General features: G+C 41.1%; 1 protein-coding gene across 8 annotated transcripts in view; it reads left to right on the top strand.

The window, feature by feature from the left end:
* Window positions 1-21,206, top strand: part of BCL2L13 (BCL2 like 13) — an 80,084-nt gene that overhangs the window by 21,948 nt on the left and 36,930 nt on the right. For 5 of the 8 annotated variants that reach the window (XM_030542850.1, XM_030542841.1, XM_030542845.1 and 2 more), the window contains 2 exons: window positions 9,521-9,677; window positions 12,164-12,233. In XM_030542850.1, the coding sequence (XP_030398710.1) occupies window positions 9,521-9,677; window positions 12,164-12,233 (227 nt within the window). Of the gene's footprint in view, window positions 1-8,594; window positions 8,698-9,520; window positions 9,682-10,083; window positions 10,259-12,163; window positions 12,234-21,206 lie in introns of those variants that run through there. The other 3 variants (XM_030542857.1, XM_030542865.1, XM_030542862.1) reach the window with 3 other exon arrangements.

Here is a 21,206-nt window from a genome sequence, read left to right as displayed (position 1 = left end):
TTTACACCATTGTAATGGATGAGACTATTGATTTGTCAAGGAAAGAACAAGTAAGTTTTTCTTTAAGGTTCTTTTCTAATGAAGACTGGGATATTTATGGGGAGTTTATTGGGTTTTACCAAACTGATATGAAGAATGCTGCTTCTCTTTTCAAAATTGTAGAAGATGCATTTCTTGGGTGTGATTTGCACTTTTCTGATTGCTGCGGACAGTGTTACGATGAAGCCAGTAATGTGTCTGGCAAATTTACTGGAGTTCAAAGCCAGAGTGAAGGATTGAGAGTCAAGAGCAGAATTTGTGCATTATGCTGCACAGTCTCTTAACCTTGCTATGCTGGGTACCCTACGTAATATTCCAGAATGTCATGATATGTTTTCGATGATGAAAGATCTCAATGCATTCAGGGAGTCACCAAAGCGTATGGCAGCATTCAGAGAGTTTCAGAATGAAGGGGAGCCTTCTTTATGACCATTGTGCCCAACAAGATGGACACTAAGGATCAATAGCATTAAATCACTGCTCCACAATTACAAGGCCATGACGAACTGCCTAGATGAATTTATAAAAGCAGCAGAGAGTCCTGTGGCACCTTATAGACTAACAGACGTATTGGAGCATGAGCTTTTGTGGGTGAATACCCACTTAGTCGGATTCACCCACGAAAGCTCATGCTCCAATACGTCTGTTAGTCTATAAGGTGCCACAGGACTCTTTCCTGCTTTTACAGATCCAGACTAACACAGGTACCCCTCTGATACTAGATGAATTTAGTTACTCTTCAGAAGAATTTGCCTCAGAATGTAGTGGATTCTTGAAGCAACTTCAATCTTTTTCAATGTACTTTACACTAACAGTTCTTGTGAAAGCCATGGGTCCAGTAGAAGCAGCTAATGCAGAAATTCAAAGCCCAAACATGTCATTGCCAAGCGTTATGAAGAAAGTTGGCCTGTTGCAAAAGATGTTGAGCAGGATGCGCACCGACTCATCATAATCACTTCTGGGAATCAACAGTAGAGAAGGCAAGAAATCTTTATTTAGATGATCCTACACACTTGAGAAAATGCAAGCCACTGATCTGGCTCACAATGGAAGCCTTCCTTGCACCTTTGAGAATTTTCATTAAATATATGTTGAGATCATTGATGCTTGCAAAGTTGCCATTGAACAGAGGTTTTCAACAGAAAGTTTCCAATTCGCAGTAAAATTGGAGAAGCATATAACTGATGCAGCAAATGGCTTGAAACAGGACATAGTCCCAATAAGTGAAACTTTCCATGGTGACATTAACATGAAGAGGCCACCTCTTCATTTAGAAATGTTGAATGATATTTTCAGATCAAGAAATTACCAGCTTAATTTGGTGAGCAAAGTGAAGCAATTTCTGAAACTAAATGAAGGCTTGAGTGACATATCAAAGTTACAGTTCTCTTGAAATTATTCTACGCAATTCCAACTACAACCTGCACCTCTGAAAGCTCATTCAGTTGCCTGCACAGACTGAAAAATTATTTGCCAACGACAATGGGCCAAGAACGTCTAAATCACTGGGCATTTCTGCACGTTCATAAGAACTCTACCTCTGAATTGGACGCTGCAAGTCTCTTGGATGACTTCATTTCAAGAACCAAACAATGATGAAAAGTGTTTACCTCCTAAAGAACATCGCAAAAGAAGGGGCTGCATTTGTTTTAATTTTAGAAAGTATTTGCTTTTGAGGGTTATTGATCCAAGAGTGCCTGGTTGTTTCCGTATTCGAAAGAGTATTAATGAAGTTGATATTCTTAGTGAAGTAATTTTTTCTTACGATAGTGGTATTGTGGAATATAGGAAAACCGTTAAATGCTTACTGTTTCCAGTCCACTTTTTACATTTTAAAATATATATATCGGCTTACAAGGCAGGTGTGTGTGGGGAGATGCAGGACTTGGACCTGTAATGAGCACCACCAAAAATTATACAAACCTGCCGTCCCTTTATGCACGAGAACAGGATCTGATCCACTGCCTCTGTTACCAGTACTAATACCCAAAGCGTCCCCCCCCCTTCTACTCAGAGGATGACACTTGGAGGTTTCCATACAGGGATCTGTTTTAGCACTGTAACACCCTACTTCTCTGGGGACATACTCTGAGGAGGCCTTTCCAGCAGACGCCTCAGATTCCTTGGAAACAATTGCCCTTCGCAACCCTTCTCCTTTCCACTTCTGCAGTGGGCCTGTTGGAACTCCTGGTTGCATTATGGTGGTCAGTTTTATAGCGCATGAGCCTGAAAGTAACACCAACAAGAACACCTGCTAGTACTGCAACAGCCACCAGCACCACAAGATCACTTCCTGGTACTGCAAGTTCCCATGGTATCCGAGGAGACCCATTGACTGAAGAAGGGTCGCCCCTTTTAGCTAAGTCAGCGTCATCTTGTGGTGAGGTGGTAATGCCACCACCGCCCTCCTATGCACATGACTTTAGGGCCTTCCTGGACTTAATGAAATGTCCCTTTGAATCCTTTCAGATTCCTCTGGAGGAGGTCCAGGAGTCTGTGTTCCCTAGTGGACATTTTACATATCATACACCAGAGTAAGATCACTCTACCCATCGATGAGGTCCTGTTAACGCCAGCCTGTACTCTGTAGCAGGCACCTGCCACTGTTCTGTCTACTTGAAAACAGGCAGGCAAAAAATTACATTCTGACCAAGATAATGGTATATGTCTCTCATCCCGTTGCTGACCCTACTTCACAGTAGTTATGTGGCGAGTGTCCTGGTCTCCTGAGGGAAGTGCAAAATACTGTGGATGACCTCCTGTTTGAAGAGCTCAGGCTCTTCAGTGGCCACAAAGTCTCCTTGCTCCATTCCTTTAAAGATCCTAGGACAACATTAGATTATGCTAGCTCTACAGAGCCCCTAGAAAGGGATCCATACCGTCAGAGAAGAACACCAGGCTTCATGACCACTCAACGTGCATCTTCCTCTGTGACCATTTTGATAACCTGTTTGAAGGCCTCAAACGACGTCTTCCTCTAGATCTTCTGCTGCATGATTCTGCCATCCACCATCCCTTTGGAGACTGCCTTTCTCACTTCCTACATGTTTGAGAGCTCATTACCTCAGACTATTGAGCTGTTTCCCCATTAATTTGTTGGTAAAGGGTTCTATTCCCTATATTTCCTGGTTTCCAAAAGAGGCATGGTTGGAGACCGATTTAGACCTTGGGAACCTGAACACCTGTGCCCTATTGCAGCACATCAGGATGGTGATCCCTGGATTCGGAGGACTAGTTGATGTTCACTTTCATGTGGCTATTCATCCTTCCAAGAAGCGTTTCTGCTTTTTGCCATAAGCTTGGAACATTACCAATAGCCTGTCCTTTCCTTTGGGGTCTCTGTGGCCCCAAGAGTGTTTTATGAAGGACCCTTCAGCAGTAGTGGCCCACCTGCATCAGTTGGGTTTGCGGTCTTTCTGTATTTGAATGACTGGCTCCTTAGGGGCTGCTCTGCCCAAGAGGCTGAGTTAGCAATGACCAAGGCCCAGGCCTTTCTGGGCCTCTGCATCAATCTAAAAAAGTCAACGTTTACACCATTCCTAAAAACAGACTTCATTGTGGCCATGCTAGACTTCCTAACTGGCAAGGCTTACCTGCCCAAGGACAGATTCTCCACTGTGTCCAGGCTGATCTCTGCTCTACAGCACAGCCCACAAACAACTGCAAGCAGGACCTGCCTACAACTCCTGCGCCACATGTTGGCCACTACATCTGTTATGCTGCATATGAGACTGCACTTCGGATGTCTTCAGGCATGTCTAAAGACTACTATGCTCTGAACAGAGAGAGTCTTTCCAAACATATCACCGTACCTCACCGAGTACTGGATTCTCTCAGGTAATGGAAAGGTCGTCTGAAGGTCTGCATGTGGTAGTCCATTGTGCATGTCAGCACTTTCTTCATGACACAGAGGGACGCTTTCAGGGTGATATTGGACAACAGGCAGCTATGTACTTCATAAATTGACAAGAAGGAGCAAGATCCTAGTCCTTACATGCAGAATTGCTAAGGCTGTGGAACAGGTGCCTCTCCCATCATACAGAAATTTCTGCGGCTTACCTACCGTGACTTCAAGCAGTCTGCAACTGTGCGCTGAGGAGAAACTGCTGTTAGAACTACAAGTGGGAATTCAACAGCTCTGACATTCACAGTATCTGCCAAATGTGGGGCCTCCTGAAGGCAGACCTCTTTGCAACTTCAACCAATATGAAATGTTGCCTTTTTTTTGGCCCGAAGAGGATATGGCTACAATTCCTTGGGAGATGCCCTACTAGAACCTTGGCCCTGTGACCTGCTTATGCTTCTAATCCTCAGGACTTTGCTCAAACTGAGACAAGAAGGGGTAAGGTCTATTCAAATAGTGCCCTCATGGCCGAGACTAGCTTCTCAGTGGTATTCAGATCTATTTCATCTCTCTGTGGCAATGTGTGTCTGCCTTCCCCTCAGGGAGGATCTCCTATCAGAGAGCTCCAGCTCGCTAACCCATCCCAACCTTTAGTCTCTGAACCTGAAGTCTTGGCTCCTAGATGGTTCTCAGGCATAGAATTACATTTCTCAGCCAATTTTCAGGCATTTTCCTGCTAGATAAAAGAACTTACTACTTGTAAGACTTACCCGCAAAAGTGGAAACGCTTTCATTCCTGGTGTTTTCACTGCTCATTACAAGCCTCAGAAGCTCCACTCCCAAGGATCCTATGGTACCTGTTGGCCTTAAAGACACAAATTGTGTCAATGAGCTCAGTTTGAGTATGCCTGGAAGGCATTACTGCCTTCCACTTGCCTTGGCCTGTACACCAGAGCCAGCTTCCTTAAGGGTTTATACAATTTTACTTCCCCCTATCCAGAGCACCTCTTGTCCATGGGACCTTAATCTGGTCCTCATCGCCTTGAGGAATACCCTCTCTCCCTCGTTTGAACTGATGGCTAGCTGATCTCTCTCCCACCTCTCCCTCCAGACTTCATAACTAGTTGCCATCACCTCAGCAAGAAGAATGCAAGAACTCAGGGCATTCGTGGCAGACTCATCATACACTGTTTTCTACTGTGACAGGGTCATGCTGTACCTTCATCTCATTTCCTGCCTAAAACCTCATTGGAATTTCATGTCAGCCAAGAGATTCATTTTTCAGTTTTCTGTGCCTCGACAAAGGAGATTAGTGTTCACACACTAGACATTGGGACAGCCCTCACCTTCTATCTTGATAGGACTAAGATCTTTAGGGCCTGCCCCAGACTGTATATTTTTACAAAAGGCATCAGAGACAGCCAATATCCACTTAGACTGTTAAAGTAGGTTTTGGGTTGTATCTTGACCCACTGTGAAGTGGTGGGTTTACATCCCCCTCATAGAGTAAGTCTACTTTTATAGCCCTCCTGAAAGATCTCGCCATAGCAAATATCTGCAGGGCTGCAACCTGATTCTCTGTTTACATGTTCACCAAATACGCCATCCTACCTATGTCCAGAGTGAATTGCCTTGATTTGTCTCCTCAACATCCCCCTCCACGGTGAGATGCTGCTTGGGAACCTCCTTCTATGATGAGATAACTGACTCTGTGGATATGGGGAAAGCAGTGGACTTGATATATCTTGCCTGTAGCAAAGCTTTTGATACGGTCTCCCACAGTATTCTTGCCAGCAAGTTAAAAAAGTATGGATTGGATGAATGAACTATAAGGGGGCTAGAAAGCTGGCTAGATTGTTGGGCTCAATGGGTAGTGATCAATGGCTCAATGTCTGGTTGGCAGCTGGTATCAAATGGAGTACCCCAGGGGTCGGTCCTGGGGCCAGTTTTGTTCAGCATCTTTATTAATGATCTGGATGATGGGATGAATTGCACCCTCAGCAAGTTTGTAGATAACATGAAGCTGGGGGGAGTGGTAGATACACTGGAAGGTAGGGTTAGGGTCCACAGTGACCTAAACAAATTGGAGGATTGGGCCAAAAGAAATCTGAGGTTCAACAAGGACAAGTGCAGAGTCCTGCACTTAGGATGGAAGAATCCTATGCACCACTACAGGTTGGGGACTGACTGGCTAAGCAGCAGTTCTGCAGAAAAGGACCTAGGGATCACAGTGGATGAGAAGCTGGATATGAATCAGCAGTGTGCCCTTGTTGCCAAGAAGGCTAACAGCATGTTGGGCTGCATTAGTAGGAGTATTGCCAGCAGACCGAGGGAAGTGATTATTCTCCAGTATTTGGCACTGGTGAGGCAACATCTGGAGTATTGCATCCAGTTTTGGGCCTCACACTACAGAAGGGATGTGGACAAATTGAAGCGAGTCTAATGGAAGGCAACGAAAATGATCAGGGGGCTGGGGCACATGACTTATGAGAAGAGGCTGAGGGAACTGGGCTTGTTTAGTCTGCAGAAAAGAAGAGTGAGTGGGGATTTGATAGTATTTTTCAGCTACCTGAAGGCGGGTTCCAAAGAGGATAGAGCTCAGCTGTTCTCAGTGGTAGCGGATGACAGAATAAGGAACAACGGTCTCATGTTGCAGTGGGGGAGATCTAGGTTGGATATTAGAACATACTATTTCAGTAGGAGGGTGGTGAAGCACTGGAATGGGTTACCTGGGGAGTGGTGGAATCTCCATCCTTAAATGTTTTTAAGGCCCGGCTTGAGAAAGCCCTGGCTGGGATGATTTAAGTAGTTGGACTAGATGACCTCCTGAGGTCTCTTCCAACCTTAATAGTCTATGATTCTGCTGGAACACCCACAGGGACATATACACAAAGAAGAAGTAGTGGTTACTTACCTATGCAGTTGTCATAACTATAAAGGGAAGGGTAACAACTCTCCTGTATACAAGACTATAAAATCCCTCCTGGCCAGAGGCACCAAATTTCTTTTACCTGTAAAGGGTTAAGAAGCTCAGGTAGCCTGGCTGACACCTGACCCAAAGGACCAATATGGGGACAAGATATTTTCAAATCTTAGGGCAGAGAGAGAGGAAGGCTTTTGTTTGTGCTCTTTGTTTTGGTGGTATTCGCTCTTGGGACTAAGAGGGACCGGACATCAGTCCATGTTCTCCTAATCTTTCTGAACAAGTCTCTCCTATTTCAAGCCTGTAACAGCCAGGCAAGGCATATTAGTTTATCTTTGTTTTCACAACTTGTGAATTTTACCTTTGCTAGAGGGAGGTATCCCTGTTTTGTTGTAACTTTGAAACTAAGGCAGGAAGGGGTTCCTCTGGGCTCTTTTGAATCAGATTACCCTGTAAAGTTATTTTCCATCTTGATTTTACAAAGATGATTTTTACATTTTCTTTTTAATAAAATCCTTTTAAGAACCTGACTGATTTTTTTCCATTGTCCAAAGACCCAGGAGTTTGGGTCTTTGATCACTTGGTAACCAATTGGTTAGGATATTATTCTCAAGCCTCCCCAGGAAAGGAGGTGTAAGGGCTTGGGGGAATTTTTGGGGGGAAGAGGAACTCCAAGTGGTCCTTTCCCTGTTTCTTGTTAAATCACTTGGTGGTGGCAGCGTACCAGGTTTTAACCTAAGCTGGTAGAAATAAGCTTAGGGGGCTTTCATGCGAGTCCCCACATCTGTACCCTAGAGTTCAGAGTGGGGAAGGAACCCTGACAGCAATAACTTGAGTTCAAGATGTTTCATCCCTATGGGTGCTCCACCTCCTGCCTTCCATCCCCCCTGTGATGGAGTCTTCTAGGCTCTGCTCAGAGCTGTGGATGCTGCTATTTACTGGGGTCTCTGGTCAAGAGTGCACGGGCACAACCACGTCCTATGATGGAATACCATAAGGACAAACATCTAGAAAAACTCAAGTTAATGTCCAGGTAAGTAACCTCTCTCTCTATAGTGTTGAGATGGTAATGGATGTTCTAGCAACAGTTTTGTTAATATTTTTCTCATGCTCATACAGTTTTTCAAATTCTCCTCTTCTTTTTCTTAAATTTTGTGTGCTTGGTCTCCAAAAGGCGAACACTTCTTCAGAAAGCTTGAGCAAAATTCTTTCACCGATTTGAGTTATGAGTTGCTATAATTTCAGATTTAATTTAGAGTGAGTTTATTTTTAGAAACAAGTGTATTTAATTTAAATTTAAAATATCTAATTTTAATTGATGTTTATCAACACTGTTGGGCCCCAGTGTACTGTGCTTCAGCAATTCCAGCTGGTGTAATAGGTTTTAATCGTATAATAGCTTTTATGAGCTGTCATGAATTAGAGCAACTCTCAGGCTGCTCTAATTTATGCAGGGAACTGAATCAGCATAGAGCAGCCAGGAGATTCAGGGGAGTGCAGAGGAGAGATATAGCTAGCTTTCCACCTCCCTTCAAGCGTACACTTCTGTATTTTAATATTGATATAGATGTGGCTTTTATGCTGCTACTGAAGTTGACCATTGAGACTCTCTAGCCCACTTATATTTTGGATTATGCAAATATGTAAGTACCCTGTGGCTCAACTGAGATTATCCTTTTTCAGTAGCAAGAAGTTACATAACTGTGTTTTTATGTAATGTTAAAGTTACGATTTTAAACACATCAAGAATTACAACAGCTAAAATTTTTATCATCTTAACTTGCCCAGAGTATGTAGAAAGGACTCAATTTTGCCCTTGGATAAATCATTGCAGCTACCTTTGCAGTTGTATGTGAATATTTCAGAGAGATTTGTGTACTGCGTGTGCCAGGTGAGTAAGTTAAGGTTGCTGTGAGAGCCTTGACTTTTGTATTTCCTAACTCTTGTGTTTACAATTTTAGATTCAGTGTCACATTTTGGTAAATTCAATACTTAATGAATACTAAAATGCCCCGTTATATTGGTCTAATAATGCTGTTGACTGTTAGCTGATGTTATACTCAAAGCTAAAAATACATCAAAACATAATCTCAGTGAAGGTCAGCTTGGACACCCGGTCTATATACAGTATTTGTGATGTCTATGATTATCATTGATCATGGTATTAAAATTCCAGTCACTAGGTAGCTTTATTGTAGGGAACAGCACTCCATGGGCTGGGGTGGACTAGATGACCCATTAGAAATTGAGCTGGAAAAGATTGTAGTCAAACAGAATATTATTTTAAGAATTGCATTTGGGTGTTGTTGCAGATCTAGCCACTTCTGTGGCCAGATTTAGCAGTGATGTAAATAGAGATATAATTTTCACAGTGGTTATAAACATGAAAAAGTGTAGCTTGGAGGTGGTTACTGTGCGAAAAATGTGTAGTTTACAATTCACCCATATGCATGGGTCTTCCTGCTAACACAAAGCTCTAAGAAAGAAATTAGAGGGGATGCTTTGGCCCAGAGACTTCTGTGGGTCTGTACTTAATTATTTCAGGTTGAATTTGCCCTGGTGTGTCTTTCTGAAATTGTTACACAAACGTGCTCTTACTCTGAAGCCAGGCATTTTATTGTGTGAAATAAACTTCATGTGACTCCATAGTAGCTGAACAGTTTTGTGGCCAATTGTATTTACCATTTCGGGGTTTGTTTTTGCTTTGTCCTCAGCCTTCACCAGCACAGGGTTTGACTGCCATACTTCTCCAGTGTTCAGTCCTGCCAATCCAGAGTGCTCAATAGAAGATTGCTTAGCTCATCTTGGAGAGAAAGTGTCCCAGGAACTGAAAGAACCTCTTCACAAAGCACTACAGATACTGCTTAGCAAGTAAGTTGTCATTTGCTTTGCTCAGTGGGAAGGTACTATTCCCTTTAAATGCTTATGGTTGCTATTATGCTGGTTATTTGACTGCACTTTGTTTTAGTATTGGTTTTTCTTCCAATCTTCCTTTGCCTGCCCTCTTTATATATATCTATATATATTGCAAACACTCCTTTGCTGTGTTGAACATTAAGGCAATTTTCAAACCCTTTTAACTTCAGAGCATTGAGCCTCCAAGAGTCACTTGACATATTTTAAACTACTGGTTGATATCTGGCAAACCATAAATGTCTTAGATACTGGACTTAAACCAGGTTAGCATCCCCACTCAACACTTAATCTTAATGTTAGGTTCTTGATGCTGTAACTACAATACCATGGGGCTAATATTGTTGATATCTCTGTATTTTAGGTACCCCAGATGTTGCTAAACTTGTCTTGATTGCACATCTGCCAATGGAACTACTTCCACATTTTCATTGTGGGAACGTACCTCTCAGCTTGTCACGCTCCTGGCCTTTAAAATGAGGGACAAGTAGGAAATAATAGAGAAGTTACATTCAGGTAGCGCAGAAACGTGTTTAAATGTAAGTCAGCTTTTTTTGTTACTTAAAATTTGTGTAGTGGGGTGGATCCTCAAAGAGCCCGCATGAGACAGAAAAGAGGTTATTTTACTTGTTGATTGACTGTATCCTTTCAAGAGAGTGTGGGCAGTTGGGCTATCTGTAGAGAATAAAGAACTGGCCTTTCGTCTTAGGAATCAGTGTTTAAATTCCAGTAGGGCATGTAGCTGGTGTCCCAGTGTCTTGGTTAAAGTGCTAGTGCTAGATAGTAGAGTTGCTTTGGTTGCCATTTTTATTTTTTTTTAGTATGAATGAGCAATCTGGGGTTTTAGGAGAGTCAGACTGACTTCCTCCTATTCTGGTTGCACTGAATGACAGTGCCTCTGTCCACAAATTGTGCATAGAAATCTTGGGCTCTGATGAGCCAGTTTGGGAGATTATCAATATAAATATGGCTGTGAAGACAGCACTGGAAAAGCTTGGGCTCCACTGTTTCTGATTTGTAGATGTATACACTAATGGGGTAGGAGGTAATCAAGATTTTCAGGTGTCCTCTGCCTGCTCTTTGAGTATTACTCTCCCACAACTCTTCTTGCATAGCTGTTCCTGATATTTTTAAATGACAAGGTACTGAAATCCCAGAGTATCAGTTGCCAAGTTTTTCAGTTCTGATAGTGTGGGCCTATAGTACCTCGTATGAGCACTGAGGAGGGATCTTTGGGCCCTTATGAGGAGAGTGACTTTCATGTAGGCTTTTGAGAGGTAATGAGATGTGTAAGTAGTTCCTTGACTAGACCACCTTCTTGTGGTGAATCAAGTGGTCCAGTTGCTGACTTAATAAATTAAATTGGTGTTAATGGAGAGTGGATTGTCACACTTCCTTGGGTATGCAAATTGGGTCTATTTGCACTTGTTCATAGACCAGCTAAGATCACACCAGACTGAATCCCAAAGATGCTACCCTCAGTTCCACAGAAAAGGTCTCTTGTTACGTCTAGAGTATCTGACCAGGACTGTCTGGAGCCAATCAGCTCTGTTCCTTGATCTGCCCAGCTGAAACGTGGTCTAGCCACTATGTCCTCCATCTTCAGAAGCTAATAAATGCAAAAACTTCCCTTATGTCCGGTTTTTATTGAGCCAAGAAATGAAGATGTCTTGTGTATGGAAGGGCATAGTGCTGCCCATGGGCTGTCACATCAGCTAACGCTGAAAATTCTCTAACTTTTTAGAAAAAGAATGAGTACTAAGCACTGATTTGGTTCCACTTTAATTTTTATTTTGATGCAGTACATAGTGCTAATGATAATTCTGTGCTAAGATCTCTACAGGCTAACTGGTATTTGGGTGACCCATGTGAGTTACCTGTGTACAGAAATAGTAGTTTTGTAGCTCTTTCATTTGCCTAGCATATGATGTATGCTCAGAGACCAACTTAGTTGTACTAAACCCTTAGGATAAAAATGTCTTTGTTGCAGTGCTCTACAAACTCTCAGATCTTGTTAACCATCTATGTGCGCCTTTAGAAATATACACACTATATCTTTCAGACGGCCTCATACAGAGAGGGAGCTCCTTTATCTTCCGTTCATTTCCCTGCTCCTATTGGTAACTGGTAAGCAGGAAATGGAGAGCTTATGGACCACTAATGTCAGAGGATAGTTCCCCCTTTGCAGGATGATCAGTTTTTCTTTACTTAATTCCCTAAAAATGAATTTGCTTTGTTTTATGGAAGAAATAACTCTGGATTATAGCACCGAGATATAAATGCTGTCTGGTTAATTTTTAAGCGGCACTCTAATTTTAAACTTCATTTTGACATGCTTTGTAATTGCATGCAGTGGATGTGTGAATACTTAGTTACCTGGGAACTGAAAGAACTTTAATCTTTGTTTTTTCTCTTTATAACCTTTGGTGTTTTAATTCCTGCAGGCCAGTGACTTATCAGGAATACCGAGAACGCACTCAGGAGACAGATGCTCATGCCAGTGGATGGAGCAAGGTAATAACAGAATTATCTTAACTTGGAGTTCTTAACACTTTGAAATTAATGGGGAAGATTTGCCCTATAATGCTGCCATAGCAGGATATACACACCTATTTGAAGTCCATATTTAGTAGCACTCAGAACCAGAAATAAATGAGTCAGAGTCCAATATCGTCTCCCCTCAAAAAGGTGTGTGTGTGTGTGTGTGTGTGTGTGTGTGTGTGTAGATATGATGATTAGTCCTACTACAAGTGCTGGGTACTGGACTAGATGGCCTTTCGAGGTCCATTCCAATTGTATGATATGCAATTTGGTAATTTTTCTTTTCTTTTTTTTTTTTTGCTGGACTGCACTTTAATGTATTTTCTGTTAATCTAATCTTTTTATGTTGGTGTTGGGTAAGTAATAAGACGAAGAGACAGGGCTGCTGTTGCTTGACATCGATGCGTGGATGCCAGTTATTAAAAACTTAAAATTCCCTAGAAGCATTTGCTGTTGTAGCAGTTCTGTAGTGAGAATTAAGAATGTTTCTATTATACTTCTCTGCAATCCCTTCTCAGTTGTTTTAACTTTTTATATTCTTTTCACTTGTTAATCTAGTTCCAAGAAAAGTAAAGATAACCACACGCTCCAAGATTTTGAGGTTTTAATGGCTCAGAAAATTGAGTTAAGCTTCCTGCAGCAGTTTCAGCATCACTATCATAGGAGTGTGAGCTGCAAGAGGGCTTTTATTATGTCATTGTGCAATATGTGATAGTCGATTTTGCTGATATAGCGATACTGCATTTTTTCTATAATCTGAGGCCTCTGCATTCCGCTTTGCACTACATTGTATGATCCATCTATCTTGAGATGTTTCTCAGAGGAATTGCAAAATGAAATGCAAAATCTATAAATGAAGTTACTTGATCTAGAAGACAAAAGCAGCCACCTCTGGGATGAAATGCAGTATTTTATTAACAGTACACAGCTACACTATGCAGCAGGACAAGACAAAAAGTTAATTTCTTTTCTAGCTGAAACTTCGTATAGAATTTTAGGTAGTCTAATATAATTACCTTAGTGAGAATATAGCCATTGTACTGAGGCTAACACTCTATTTTTACCCTTGTATGTTTGGGCACAAAAGCTGAGATTTTTTTAATGGCCACAAATTGACAGGTCCTTTTTTCTCATTCAGAAGAGAGCATAGGTCCAGCCTGATGTTAGCTGGAGCATTGGTTCTGCACTGACCCAGCAAAGAGTGCTACATGTTGAATGGCAAAACTACTTCCTACTGATGTAAATGATAGCTGCATTGAGATACTTTTGATGGTGCCAGTTTTGCTTGATCCTGCCTAATTTGAAATCTCATGGGATTATAATACAAAATGAAAAGACATGGGAATAGCTCAGTGGTTTGAGCATTGGTCTGCTAAACCCAGGGTTGTGAGCTCAATCCTTGAGGGGGCCATTTAGGATCTGGGGCAAAAATCTGTCTGGGGATTGGTCCTGCTTTGAGCAGGGAGTTGGACTAGACCTCCTGAGGTCCCTTCCAACCCTGATATTCTATGATTCTAGAAGCCCAGGGATCCAGAACTGAAGTTCCCACAAAGTTCAACTCTGAATTTCTTGACTTCTTCAATTTAAAATCTGAACATTAACATTGCATTACTATATTTTCTGTCTATGTCATTAGAGGACCTAACACTAGTTTAAAAAAACAAATTAACTGTCTGGTACTTGTGTATTGCAGCTATCTTCTACTTTTATCATTTATATGGAAATTGAAATTTTATGCTGAAAACGGATCAACTCTAGATGTGGAGAAGTAATACCTTTGACTATAATGCTTGTACTTAAGGCATAAGTTTCTTGTTGGAGATCCATTTTCATCAGAAAGGACAAGAATTTTTTTTTTTAAGGCCACAAGAAAATCTAAAGTCTGCATACCTTATACTCTGTAAGTCATCTTGCCATATGGGTTGTGCCTCTTGTAGCCACTCTTAAATAAATGTTAATGTTCCTCATTTTAAAAAAATACTTCTCACACTCAGACACATACTCTGAGATAATAGTTAGGCACTATATTTTTCTCTATTGTAACTGGAAAAAGCAGAAGAGTAAGGCATGAACCCCAAGAGCTGCACTAAATATAAGTTTTTCAAATACAGGGTCTTAAATCAGCTGCAGAATTGATTTTTCATGGGTTGAGGTTTCTCTTTTGACTTTCAGGGTGATAAGTCCCTCTCCAATGGCTAACTGTTCAGTAGTTTTTGGCATCAGAAGCTGTTGATGAACTAGGAGTGCAACATGGCATCTACTGTCGGTCTTAGAATCCTGTCAGCTAGGTAGCTTATTGGATCACAAGCTGTGATGTTGTCTGATTTAAAATATGACCATATAGATCATTGTTGCAACCACTGTTCTGTATTTGCAGGAGATCTTGTATAAAGGTTGTCAAGTGAGGTGTTTATGAAAAGGTTACGATTTGCAGGTTATGATTATGCTATCTGTATGCATGTATCATTTTTGTATTTGAAGTTATAAGTATTGGCACTACTATACTTGGATGTCAAATGTTTGCTCCTGGGTTAATGCCCACAAGGTAGCTAGCCAGCACATCTTGGAGGGACTAGTCAAATTGAGTGACCTGTCAAAGGAACATTTAACTAATAATGAACCATGGGAAATGCCCATCTACACTGAATGGAATTTCCTGCTGTGATTAGGCGAAATGCCTGGACATGGGAATTGCCCATGGGACTCCAGCAACAAGATGGAGTTTGTAATTTTCCACAGTAAGAACAATGGGATGCCCTCCACATGGAAAAAAGCTATAAAGGGCCCTGGAAACACCTCCATTTTGTCTTCAATCCTGTTTCTTACCTTTGGAGGAACTTTGCTACGAACTGAAGCTCTGAACAAAGGACTGAATGACCCATCCAAGCTGTAGATGTATTCCAGAGATTTGACTTAATCCAGCAGTTCATTCCATCACTGCTACAAGCTTGACCCAAGAACTTTGCCATTACTGTGTGTAATTGATTCCTTTAACCAATTTTAACTCTCACCTTTCTTTCTTTTTATGAATAAACCATTAGATTTTAGATACTAAAGGATTGGCATCAGGATGATTTTTGGGTAAGATATAAGTTATATATTGACCTGGGTGTGTGGCTGGTCCTTTGGGATCAGAAGAACCTATTATTTGATGAGACTGGTTGTAAAGAACCACTCATCTCTGAATCCGATGTTTCTGATGGTGATATAAAACCTGAAATGCCTGAGGAAACTGTCTTTATGTACTCTTGCTAGCCGGTGTGGTGAAACAGAAGTTTACTTTTGTTGCTGGTTTGGTATATCCTGTGGGTGATTAGCCACCAGTTGGGGTGTATCTTGGCATCCTCAGTTGTGACCCACTGAGGCACGGTTACAGTGACGTAATGGTCTCAGAATCCTGTCAGCTAGGCAGCTTATAGGATCACAAGCTATAAGAAGACATAGGTGGAGCGTGTAATGTCTACATATGTATGTAAATATAGTGTTTGGGCTTAAGGGGAAGAGCTGTAAAATATTGCCCAAATGATGGTTACAAATGTCATAATTATTTAATAATTTGATAAACTAAAGGAGGTATTTTACACAGGCACTATTGATTTACCCTTGGTGGATATCATCATTTTGTGTGTACTGTCAGCCATTTTTTTTTTAAACATAGTACATCTGAGCATGTGCAATATGTCAACCTTGAATATAGACAGTAGCCAATGGGAACATAGAATTTGGACTTTCTGTCAGTGGTTTTAATCTAAATTAGAATTGTTGTTGCCAAGTTAATTCTCATTTGTTTCTTGTATAACAGTTTCAGAGGGAGAGGTTATTTTCTTGTTCCCTTTAACATGTTAAGTAGCTTCTTTTGGAGATAATTAATTTGGATTTATATTATCCTCCTTCCTTGACTGCAGCCACCATATAAGGAAAGAATAAAAGATTTATTTGCAAGTATAATAACAAAATTGTATAAAAATAGAAAATAGTGACCCAGGCTTTCAAAAGTAATTACCAAAACTCAAGAAATACCTTAACAATTAACTAAATGCATGAACAAATAATTGAGTATTTTATTTCCATAACTAAAATCCTCTGCACTGAAATTCTTACCAAATTTTCTTAAGAATTTAGTAGTCTCCTACCCATATAACTTACTAGAACTAAGATTTTGCAGCCAAGTAGATCTTCCACCTTTTGGGTCTGGTTATTCAGTCCTTTAATCTGCAAGCCTGTGCAATTCCTTCCAGCCAATGGAGTTTCTGGTCCTAAACTAGCTTTTGTTTGAGAATCTCAACCAAAATACGTCTTAGATGCTTGCATCTTTTTTGCCGGAGCAGCCTCATCAGGACAAATATTGCATAGGACCTGATAGAATTAACCATCCAGGGTTGTCAGATTTTATTTCCAGTGGAAAAACTTTTAGTCCACAAGATACTGTTTCAGCAAACCAGAATGGAAAGTTTATAGTATAAATACAGTATATTCCTACATCGTTCCGTGGGGCATCCTTATCCTCCAGGAATGTGTAGCAGTTCCTCTAATAATACTTTTTTGAATAGATGGAGTACGAATGTATTGGTTTCATTTCCTCTTAAATTCCTCTCTCTCTCTCCTGGACATCATTTTGTAGAAAAACAACAGTTAGGATAAAAGAGAACAACTCTCGTGTCTTTTTATAGCTGCCTAAGTGTTCTCCAGTTCTCCTTATCTGTTTTTTCCCCTTTGGAAAAAACAGATAAGAAGATGCTGTTAAGATAAATTAGAAGAATCTATAGTTTTTATAAGTTGAGGTGTCTTGACCTACCAATTAGATTTGACTACTACAAAGTGTGAGGCTAGACTGGTAAGAATACTTTGGTCACTTGCTCTGTGCCCTGTTCCAGAATTTGTATTATATTCTCAGAGCTCCAAACATTTTAGGGGGAAAAAATTTTGGAAAGCTTTTCATTGACAAATAAATCTGCTTTTATGTCAGATGTCTGTCTGCTTTTTTTTTGTATTTTTATTACAAGGGGCACTTTGCACAGAAATGGACACTGTTTCCCTTGGGAGATTATCTGCTCCTCATGTTAACTTCTGTTACCCGAAGTTGTTGTCGCAAACAGAGTGGTGTCATTTCAGGAGGGGAAGCCAACAGTAGGAGCAGATAAATTCCTAAGGAGGGGCAGATGCTGTTTCCATGCAAAATGTCCCCAATAATAAAAATCTGAGGGAAGATGGCAGATTTGATATCAGTTTTTTCTAAAGAGAATAGTTTTTCAAAATTTTCATCACCTATGCATGAAGTAACATTGGATCTTAAATTGTACTTAAGTGCCCTGTCAAGTTTGCTTTTGCCAAGGAATGCTATTCATTGCAGAGGAGTCATTTAGCCTTTTAGTAAAATTCTGAATAGGGATACTGAATTGAAATAAGCCCTTGCTTGACTAAAAGCAAACATCTGAACAAAAAATTTTCACTCCCCTTCCGTGCTGCTTAACATATCTGTTCCAAAAAGTACATGGCATATTAAGGAACCAAAGATGCACAGGAGATGCAGCAGAAAACAGTCATCTAAAGGGTAAACACAAATCATTTGTCTTCAAGTGGAATGCCTCAGCACATGTTTTGTCTGGGTTTATGTTTTATCTGGCTTAGAAAAAAATAAAACGGAAGCTGGAAAGATGAAGTAATTTTGTTGTTTAAAAAAAAAAAAAAAAGCTACACCCATTTTTCTCAGCATAGCATTTGGCAGTTTATGCAGTGCAATGCTTTTCTTGCCACAGATAGCCTGTGACTAGTACTGGAAAAAAAAAACCTTCACATTCAAACTAGTTTGAGCTACTTCTGCCAGATGAAAAATAGCGTGATGCCCTTTAGCAGTACAGGCATGGTGAGGAACCCAGTGTCAGAAGTAAACCACTTTCCACCATGATTTGATACTGGTTTAATAGAGATATCTTGAATATAAAATTAATACAAAATACTTTGAATGCCTTGGATCTCAAAGCACTTTTCAATGCCCATGTGAAGTAAGTTTCCCTATTTTACAGATGGGGGAAACTGAAACACAGAGAAGTTAAGTGATACCCAAAGTCATTAAGTCAGTGAAAGAGCTAAGAATGGCTGGCTCCCAGATCCCAACACAGATCGTTCAGCTTCTCTACGTTATCTAAAATTAGGTTCTGATTCTGGTCCCTGTCCTGGACTCTGTATGTTGGTTGATATGGCAGCATATAGGGGACATAGAGGTGCTGCAGCTGGCTGGGGAAGAATTTTCTTGACCCGGTGCTGCTCCACGTTCAGCTTCTGGCCTAGAGACAGGAGTGGGAAGTGACACAACCTATAATCAAGTTGGATTGAGCTAATTTACACCAAGAGCCATATGGACCCCTAGATGGCCCAGAATCCAGGTAGAAAGATGATGTGCCTTCTGTGAGGCCCAGCACAGAATCTCTCTATTGGTGTTGGTCTGCAGTGATAAAATTGGTTGACTGAGAAATAAGTATGCACGTGCGTTTCATCAGTCTGGTGTAGAATCAGGAACAGTTGCCATATTTCAACAGTACAGTTTTTCACAGAACTTATGCACCTTGCAAACATGAGCAGAAAGGAGACAATACTAAATAAAGCTGCATTTGTTATTTTCAATGGAAAACTCTCTAGAATGTTTCCAATATGGCAGAACTGCCTAGTGACTCTAGACCAGGGCAGGCAAACTTTTTGGCCTGAGGGCCGCATCGGGTTTTGGAAATTGTCTGGAGGGTTGTTTAGGGGAGGGTTGGTAAGGAATTTCAATAGTCAAAAATGCTTTCTCTTCAGAATCTGATATGAAAGTAACATGTAGGAGCCTTAAGGCTTCTCCTGTGCTGTTTAAATGTTGTCCTTCAACTTTTTTTAGGAGCAGCCTTATTTCAGAGAGTAAATTATTGTTTCTTTAAGAAGATCGATCTCTCTAATCTGTTTTAGAAATCCAGCTTTAGTAGCCATATTTGAAATCTGTGAGCTAGATACTTTATTTTTATCTATACCTCCAAAATACGTAATTACAAAAAATATAATTACTTAAATATACCACTCCCAATAATTTTGCGGTAGAATCCTCGTTTTGTGAATTGAGTCAGAAGATACCAGTTATGTAAGGATAATTGAGAATCGACTAAGCATTTAAATGGGCTGGCAGTTTGTAAGAAAAGGAGGTTCACATAATCATGAAGCTAGAAGATAGGACATGAAGAATGAGTCTGCTGAAGGTTTCATGTGATATGACTACTGTGAAACATTACACAAATGAAGGAGCTACTCTATTTTTCCTACACTGCCCCTTCAAAACCTGATTGAGTTGTGTACTGTTTGTGCTAAATTTTCTTGGTTACACTGGTGTAGCCTTGCTTGCTTAGTGGAATTGTAGTGGTGTAACTAAATGGAGAATTATCTCGTTACAGCTAGTCAGAAAGTTGTGGATGACAGTTGTCCTGATTAAAAAAAAAAATACATTTTTTTGTTCAATAATTTGTATGAAGTTTTCCCTAATCTCCCCACTCCCCTTTTCTGACGAGTTCTACTTAGTCCTAAGTAGCACACTTTCTCTGTGCACTATAATGCACATAGCCTTTAGTATTGCTGCATATATTCTGGGTTCTCATGTAATGAAGGGCTCTGTTAATGCTTATGTACAATAGTGGAAAGAGCCATAGTCGCTTATGGGACTTATTTTTTTTTACTTTTGTGTAGGTAAAATCTCAACTCTGACATTTAGTCATGCATCCTTTTTGCACATAATAAATATAAAAAGGTAACTGTGATTTAATCAGGATGGGGATATTGTAGGCTCTTTAATCCAACTTTGTGGTAGCACTGTGGCAGCCTGATCCTGCCTCCCCTGAAGTCAATGACAGACCTCCTAATGATGTCAGTGGGAGCAGAATCAGACCTTGTATGCTGCTGTGCATGGAACTGAAGATCAAGACTTGAATTTGAGGTCTCACTCTTCAGGCCTGCTCAGGTTTAGTGAGAATTAGGGTATGTCTACATTATGGGATTACTCTGATTTTACAGAATTTGATTTTTGGAAATAGATTGTATAAAGTCGAGTGCGTGCGGCCACTTTAAGCACATTAATTTGGCGATGTGCGTCCATAGCACCAAGGCTAACGTCTGTTTCCAGAGTCTTGCACTGTGGGTAGCTATCCCATAGTTCCCGCAGTCTCCCCTGCTCATTGAAATTTTGAATGCCTGATGGGGTGAAAAACATTGTTGCGGGTGGTTCTGGGTACATGTTGTCAGGCCCCCCTCTGCCTCCCTCCATGAAAGCAACGGCAGACAACCGTTTCGCACCTTTTTTCCTGGATTACCTGTGCAGATGACATACCATGGCAATCATGGAGCCCGCTCAGCTCAACGCAGCAGTTGTGAACATTGTAAACACCTCGCGTATTATTGTGCAGTTTATGCTGAACCGGAACCTGGAAAACCAGGTGAGGAGAGGTGGCAGCGTGGCGATGAGAGCGATGAGGACATGGACACAGAATTCTCTGTAACCGTGGGCCCCAGTGCTTTGGAGATTGTGCTGTTAATGGGGCAGGTTCATACCCTGGAATGCCGATTCTGGACCCTGGAAACAAGCACAGACTGATGGGACCGCATAGTGTTGTAGGTGTGGGACAAGTCCCAGTGGCTGCGAAACTTTCGTATGCATAGGGCCACTTTCATGGAACTTTGACTTGCTTTCCCTTGCCCTGAAGCACCAGAATACCAAGATGAGAGCACCCCTCACAGTTGAGAAGCTAGTGGCAGTAGCCCTGTGGAAGCTTGCAGTGCTAGACAGCTACCAGTCAGTCAGGAATCAATTTGGAGTGGGCAAATCTACTGTGGGGGCTGCTGTGATGCAAGTAGCCAAAGCAATCACTGAGCTGCTGCTACTAAAGGTAGTGACTCTGGGACATGTGCAGGTCATATTGGATGGCTTTGCTGCAA

The sequence above is a fragment of the Gopherus evgoodei genome, chromosome 1 (genome assembly GCF_007399415.2).
Source record: "Gopherus evgoodei ecotype Sinaloan lineage chromosome 1, rGopEvg1_v1.p, whole genome shotgun sequence".
Classification (NCBI taxonomy): Eukaryota; Metazoa; Chordata; order Testudines; family Testudinidae; genus Gopherus; species Gopherus evgoodei.
This window is presented reverse-complemented; position numbering and strand designations above follow the sequence as displayed.